General features: G+C 36.7%; 1 protein-coding gene across 5 annotated transcripts; it reads right to left on the bottom strand.

Moving 5' to 3' along the window:
• Positions 1-3880: 3880 nt before the first annotated feature.
• On the bottom strand, positions 3881-7335 carry LOC139816150 (alpha-tocopherol transfer protein-like). 5 transcript variants are annotated; one of them, XM_071783521.1, is made up of 4 exons: positions 7318-7335; positions 5908-6229; positions 5390-5753; positions 3881-4963 (listed from the first exon to the last, which is right to left on the bottom strand). In XM_071783521.1, exons 2-4 carry the CDS (start codon positions 6189-6191, stop codon positions 4709-4711), a joined length of 903 nt encoding a protein of 300 aa, XP_071639622.1. In that variant the 5' UTR covers positions 6192-6229; positions 7318-7335; the 3' UTR covers positions 3881-4708. The 5 variants fall into 5 exon arrangements, with proteins under 5 accessions (XP_071639622.1, XP_071639619.1, XP_071639618.1 ...); XM_071783518.1 differs by lacking the exon at positions 7318-7335 and adding an exon at positions 6724-6844; XM_071783517.1 differs by lacking the exon at positions 7318-7335 and adding an exon at positions 6724-6838 and having other exon boundaries at positions 5908-6519.
• Between the last annotated feature and the right edge of the window lie 603 nt (positions 7336-7938).

Genomic DNA, 7938 nt, shown 5'->3' with positions numbered 1-7938 from the left:
GGCACTTTGATCAAGAGACACGGTAGTGTCTCGCGCCAAGTACACGCGAAGCGAGACCGACCGTGACTCTTTTACGCGACGCGACGGGTTGCGAGTACCCGAGATGTTGAGATCTCGATAACGAGTGAACGGATCAAGTTCTAAGTAGGCTTGATCGATAGCTTGGGGTCCAATTAGGGGGGGGTTTCTCTCATAATATTCCGCTACGTGCCCTACGAGCGGAGATATTGCGACGCAAAGTCCAAATGGGAAAATTTATTTTTAAGATACTTCTTCTTCTTCTACTTCTAACGCCGACTTATATGATGACGTCATAATCAGAAACGTCACTTTCACTTTTTCGACGCTGGCGGCGCAGGTATCGCCAGTTTCGATATCGCGCGCGTATTTCGAAATTAGGTCGATAGACTTATCGGTCAGGAGGAAGATTTCTATTTAGGTAAATTAGGTAATATATAATATATATTGAGTCAACGGAAAAGAAGGTTCTCTACGCTTGGCAGAAAGTGCGCTAGGGAATTTTTAAGTCGATTCTTATGAATCAAGCTTGATATAATATATATGAAGTCAACGGAAAAGAAGGTTCTCTACGCTTGGCAGAAAGTGCCGCCAGGGAATTTTTAAGTCGATTCTTATGAATCAAGCTTGAATTCGATGTCTAGGTATCCCAGGTTGTCGATGACGAGGTCCAGATAGTGCGCTTCATAGTTTTCGGTGTCCAGGTGTAATAATACGTTGAATTCGATGTCTACGTGTCTCAGGTTGCCGATGACGAGGTCCACATAGTGCGCTCCGTAGTTTTCGGTGTCTACGTGTATTAATACCTTGAATTCGATGTCCACGTGTCCCAGGTTGCCGATGACGGGATCCAGATAGTGCGCTTCATAATTTTCGGTGTCCATGTGTATCGTACGTTGAATTCGATGTCTAGGTGTCCCAGGTTGCCGATGACGAGGTCCACATAGTGCGCTCCGTAGTTTTCGGTGTCTACGTGTATTAATACCTTGAATTCGATGTCCACGTGTCCCAGGTTGCCGATGACAAGATCCAGATAGTGCGCTTCATAGTTTTCGGTGTCCAGGTGTAATCGTACGTTGAATTCGATGTCTAAGTGTCCCAGGTTGCCGATGACGAGGTCCACATAGTGCGCTCCGGTGTCGGTGTCTACGTGCATTAATATCTTGAATTCGATGTCCACGTGTCCCAGGTTGCCGATGACGGGATCCAGATAGTGCGCTTCATAATTTTCGGTGTCCATGTGTAATCGTACGTTGAATTCGATGTCTAGGTGTCCCAGGTTGCCGATGACGAGGTCCACATAGTGCGCTCCGTAGTTTTCGGTGTCTACGTGTATTAATACCTTGAATTCGATGTCCACGTGTCCCAGGTTGCCGATGACAAGATCCAGATAGTGCGCTTCATAGTTTTCGGTGTCCAGGTGTAATCGTACGTTGAATTCGATGTCTAAGTGTCCCAGGTTGCCGATGACGAGGTCCACATAGTGCGCTCCGGTGTCGGTGTCTACGTGCATTAATATCTTGAAATTGATGTCTAAGTGTCTCAGGTTGTTGATGACGAGGTCCACATAGTGCGCTTTGTAGTTTTTGGTGTCTAGGTGTATTAATAACTTTAAATCTGAATGTAGGACACATAGATATCGAATTCGAGGTATTAATACACGTAGACACCGAAAACTACGGAGCGCACTATGTGGACCTCGTCATCGGAAACGTGGGACACCTAGACATCGAATTCAACGTATTATTATACCTGGACACCGAAAACTATAGAGCGCACTATCTGGAACCCGACATCAGCAACCTGGAACACGTGGACATCGAATTCAAGGTTTAATACACCTGGATACCAAAACTATGAAGCGCACTATGTGAACCTCGTCATCGGCAACCTGGGACACCTAGACATCGAATTCAAGCTTGATTCATAAGAATCGACTTAAAAATTCCCTAGCGGCAGAATCAAGAGACACGGTAGTGTCTCGCGCCAAGTACACGCGGAGCGAGACCGACCGTGACTTTTTTACGCGACGCGACGGGTTGCGAGTACCCGAGATGTTGAGATCTCAATAACGAGTGAACGGATTAAGTTCTAAGTAGGCTTGATCGATAGCTTGGGGTCCAATTAGGGGGGGGGGTTTCTCTTATAATATCCCGCTCCGTGCCCTACGAGCGGAGATATTGCGACGCAAAGTCCAAATGTGAAAATTTTTATTAAGATACTTCTTCTTCTATCTACTTCTAACGCCGACGTCTTATATGACACTACAAAAAGGCGTGATATCCGTACAAAATTACCTTTTTCAAAAAAAGGTAAAAAAATGCGCCAAGTACACGCATAGTAGTATATATGTATTATGTTGTTACCTCGAAAAAAAACAAAGTGGTAGTATTATACCTCGAAATAACACCCTGTACATATTGTTTATACAATGCGTAATACTGCAAAAAAGGCGTGATATCTGTACAAAATTACCTTTTTTAAAAAAAAGGTAAAGAAAGGCGCCAAGTACACGCATAGTAGTGTATATGTTGTTACCTCGAAAAAAAAACAGTGGTAGTATTATACCTTAAAAAAATCTAAGTAACAAGTGGTAGACGAAATCTTTGTATCTTGAAAAATCTCGAAAAAACCTAAACAGTAGTATCTTCACCTCGAAAAAAAAACAAAGTAGTAGTATCATACCTCGAAAAAACCTAAGTAACAGGTGGTGGACGTAATCTTTGTATCTCCAAAAATCTCGAAAAAACCTAAGCAGTATTATTTTTATTTCCAAAAATTATTACTCAAGTGATACACATCACAAAATTACGTTACCTTATCAAAAAAGAGTCGCGCTTCAAGTGATCTATTATTACAATTACAAAAAGAAATGATATCTTTTTTTAAATTACAGCGCCAATTACAGAGAACATATATTTTTCGAGATACAAAGATTACGTCTACCACTTGTTACTTAGGTTTTTTCGAGGTATAATATTACTACTGCTTTTCTTCGATTAGAATAAAAAATTGAATCATGAAGAATTACACAGAGGTAACAGTACAAAATACAAATATTTTATTAAAATATTTAAACCCAATAAGGGAATACAAGGTATTTAAATACAAAGTTTATATATGTATTTTAAAAGATTAATCGCATCGCAAAGAATTACAGAGGTAACAGTACAAAAAATAAAAATATTTTATTAAAATACATAAATTTTCTTGTCAAAAAACTTGGCGCTGCTAGACCTCAAAATAGGTCAGCCTGGTGTGTATGTGCGAGCGAGTGGGTGTGGGCGATGTGTCTAGCAGCGCCAAGTTTTTGACAAGAAAAATTTATGTATTTTGATAAAATATTTTTTTATTTTTTGTACTGTTACCTCTGTAATTCTTTGCGATGCGATTAAATCTTTTAAAATACATATATAAACTTTGTATTTAAATACCTTGTATTCCCTTATTGGGTTTAAATATTTTAATAAAATATTTGTATTTTGTACTGTTACCTCTGTGTAATTCTTCATGATTCAATTTTTTATTCTAATCGAAGAAAAGCAGTAGTAATATTATACCTCGAAAAAACCTAAGTAACAAGTGGTAGACGTAATCTTTGTATCTCGAAAAATATATGTTCTCTGTAATTGGCGCTGTAATTTAAAAAAGATATCATTTCTTTTTTGTAATTGTAATAATAGATCACTTGAAGCGCGACTCTTTTTTGATAAGGTAACGTAATTTTGTGATGTGTATCACTTGAGTAATAATTTTTTGGAAATAAAAATAATACTGCTTAGGTTTTTTCGAGATTTTTGGAGATACAAAGATTACGTCCACCACCTGTTACTTAGGTTTTTTCGAGGTATAATACTACTACTTTGTTTTTTTTTTCGAGGTGAAGATACTACTGTTTAGGTTTTTTCGAGATTTTTCAAGATACAAAGATTTCGTCTACCACTTGTTACTTAGATTTTTTTAAGGTATAATACTACCACTGTTTTTTTTTTCGAGGTAACAACATATACACTACTATGCGTGTACTTGGCGCCTTTCTTTACCTTTTTTTTAATTAGATTTAACCAGAATAGTTGATTATATGCAAGTATTAATTAATGTCTCGCACTTATACAATAAAATAAATTTACAATAACGATGAAGAATTTCTTGTTTCTTATTTATTTGTTCAATACAGTAAATAAGATTGCAACGTTTGCTTTGCATTTTATATGAGAATAACTTTCTTAACGTATAAATATATTTAAAATGTTTAAATTTAATACTAATCTTTGTTGAAATTAACATAATAATATAATTTTATCTGTTACTAAATGTTAAGATTGAATAATTAAATTTGATTGCCGCAGAAAAACATTATGTGTATGAAAAAACGCAAATAAGAAACCTGATTACTAAGTAAACGTGGAGTAATAAGGAGTAATATAATTAAATTTGTGATTCGTGCATGCAATTATGATATATCTAACTATTATATGCTTAATCTGATTTAATCTAATAAACAATCAGTACAATTGTTATTAGTTGTTATTACTATACTATATTTAATTCCATAAAAATTGGTTAAATATTTAATGTTAATAAACATGAAATATTTTTATTTTCCAAAACTGTGTGGTTATCGCCGCGTATTCTAAAAATAAAACCAAATAACTATACCATTGGTGTTGCAAAACATTTAATTATTTAATCAATCGATTTCGAGCTTTTTAAAGCTTTCTTCAACTCCAAACAAATCCGTTGCTGTCTTCGCCTTGCCCGGTCGTAGCGCCTCATTAACGCGATGACCTTCTTCCTCTTGGAACCAAGCAACGTGATCTACCAATTTTTTGACTTGTTTATCATGTAACTCCTGTAGAGAACCGGCTTGACCGCCTGATTCATTCGGAAGAACTTCGAGCGGTATGAATTTCTCCAGAGTGTCGCTCGTGGTATGCATATGCAACTAGAATTTATAGAAACATAGTTCAAAACTTTTATACTTTTTTCATCGAATTATATTCCGCGCGCCCCACGCAATTTTTTCCAAAAATAAAAATATAATTAAAATACGTATTTATACATACGTATTATATACTCAGTAAGGAAGTAAAATACAATATCCCAAGTAGCAAAGATGACGTCTAAAAACGTCTTATTGACATCATAGACGTCATTAAGACGTTATTAAGATGTAATTTGACGTCACTTTGCTACCTGGAATTTCTCTTATCTCTTAGCATTTAAAATTATATTTTCGAAGATGCAGCGTTGTTTAATATATAAACAATTTGCTATATCAAATAGGAAATTTGATCTTTTCACTTTTTCATTTTTAATGTAATAATGTGGATAATTGATCGGTAATGTGTGTATATAATTTCAATCTTACCATATCCATCAATTGCTTTTTCATGAATGGTCTCATCATATTCATAATGACATCCATTACCGGAGAAGAATTCATAAAATGGAAACCCTTCAATCTGACAGGCAATCCTTCTTGTAGATAGTAGAGCCATTTCTTTAGGACCATAGGACTCAAACGGCCGACGTGACCGAAAGAAACGTTTTTCACGTCAAATAATATTATGTAGCCTTCGTAAGTGCCCTCAGTGTAAAGGCATAGATCGATCACCATATTTAGGAATTTCAACACATCGTTGTAAACAACATGCGATGGATCGCTGTCTAGAAGTCTTCCATAAAAGATTTTATAGCCTTCTTTAGTAGTTCCTTCCAAAACTTGCTCTGTTCTGTCGATAATAAGATCACTTCTACTTTGTATGCGAAATTTCTCTGCGAGAAATATTGCTGCATCCATTTGTCGTGTATAAGGAATACCACACACACACACACATGAATGTAACAAATAATTAAAAAGAAAAAGATTATAAATAATATACTTACACCGTTTCAAATGCTTTTTTGAGTTCCTTATTGTTATTAGGATCTCGATTGCAGAAGAACTCAGGTACGTGAGTCCTAACTGTGTAAAAAGTATCGATAGTAGTTTTCGTCGGTTCGAGTCGATAATAATTGCTATGCAAAAACAATGCTAATTCGCTGTCTGATATTTTGGGCAAGTGAGGCTGTTTTTCGCACCATTCTCTCAACATTTGAATATCTGCCTTTTTCAATTCAGGATTCTTCTTCAGTTCCTCCTCGAACGATACTAGTTTTATCGAAGCCATCGATACTAGTTTTATCCAGCCACTTTAAATTTAAACTCCTATGGAAGTGAAAGCAATAACAATGTTGACAGAATTTGTTATTAACAAAACGTTTATTTCGTGCACAAGGTGGAGCAAGGCGACGCCCGGAGCAATTCGCGTACACGCGGGGATTTTCGTCCTTCTGACAAGGCCGTTCCGCGAATTGGATGTAAAAATCGGAGATCTTTTGCAGTCGGAGATCTTGCTCGCGGCCGACGGAGATCTTGATCGCGAGGCCGAGGACGATCGCGAGAATGATACGGGCGTCAGTTCACAAAATCACGGAACACTCAGTGTTATGGCCAGTCTACAATGAGTTAAGTCGTTGTCAGATGTCGGAAGAAATAGTCATAAGCGTATCGTAAGGCAATCGGAAGTCTGAAATCGGTGATCGTAAGAGATGGCATTTAGCCAATCGCTTCCGATCGCCTTACGATACATTTATGACTTTTTCCGACTCTCTTCCGACATTTGACTAACGACTAACGACTCATTGTAGACTGGTCTTTACCGCACGCAAACGATTTTCAATCTTAGAACGGTTGACACGAGATTTTATCAAAGATCGTCAGCTCCCGTGCGAACGAGCCGACGATTCAAAGTCTTCTGCCTGCTCCGAAACTCTCCGTTCCGTGATCGCGCCGTGGAAAACCGAAGAACGCGCTTATTCGGTCAATCACCGCGTGACTCTATTTTCAAGCTTTAGTTTTTCATTACAGGGTTGCTAATGCTCGCGCGTCGAGCATGTGCTACTGTTTGCGAGGCGTGGTGCTTCAACGAATAATCGCGCGCGACGCTCTTCGAAGCGCGTGATCGCGGCTCACGACTGAACGTTACCGGGCAGCGAATATCGACGAGTTTAAATTGTATGCCACACGGTATAGATAATATATTTCGTTTTGACTTTCAAACAATATCAAATGCAATATTATATTAACTTGTTTATGTGCGGAATCTTTCAAATAATGCATTACAATGTGTAGTTGAATGTAATCGAAAAATGATTGCGTGCCTAATAATTATTAATTCTTTGCAAGCCAACTTGTCTTGCACAATTGTTCGACTAAAGTATGATCATTTTAATGACAGCGAATGAAATATATACTTATAAGTTCCATATATCTCGGATATACGTGCTACACGTATGTGATAGAATTTCGGATGTCTCACGATCAGCCTGATGTTTTGGACAGTACTAATTGAGATCTGCATAGACCTTTTAAACTGTATATCAGTGGCGAAGCGGCAATAGAGAATGTAGCGTGACAGTTGAGTACGTTTATTAACGTTCGTGACGTAAGTGTGCAAATAGAAACTTGCACATTGCTTCCGTATAATTTTTAAGTGTACAAATTATAAATTTGAGCCTATTTTTTAATGTATAATTATTGGTAAATATTTATTAATTTGGTTTCCTCATAGAAAAAGCTTTAGGAGCGAAATAAAATGTTGATTAAGCAACGTGCAAATTTATAATTTGCATACTTGTAAATTGTGAGGAAATAATGTTCAAATTTACAATTTGTACTCTTAAAAATTATGAGAAAGCAATGTGCAAGTTTCTAAGTTTCTACTTGCACACTTTTTTATTGCGATAAGTTTTATTGCGATTAATATTTGTTATACTATTACAAAAATTAATTAAATAATTAATGTTTTTATTAAAATAATCCCTATTAATTGCAGATATTTCTTAATTTTTCCATTTTGTTTCATTTTTTATTTA

This window comes from Temnothorax longispinosus, chromosome 7, assembly GCF_030848805.1.
Source record: "Temnothorax longispinosus isolate EJ_2023e chromosome 7, Tlon_JGU_v1, whole genome shotgun sequence".
Lineage (NCBI taxonomy): Eukaryota > Metazoa > Arthropoda > Insecta > Hymenoptera > Formicidae > Temnothorax > Temnothorax longispinosus.
Note: the sequence above shows the minus strand (reverse complement) of the source record. Positions and strands in the feature narration are given on the sequence as shown.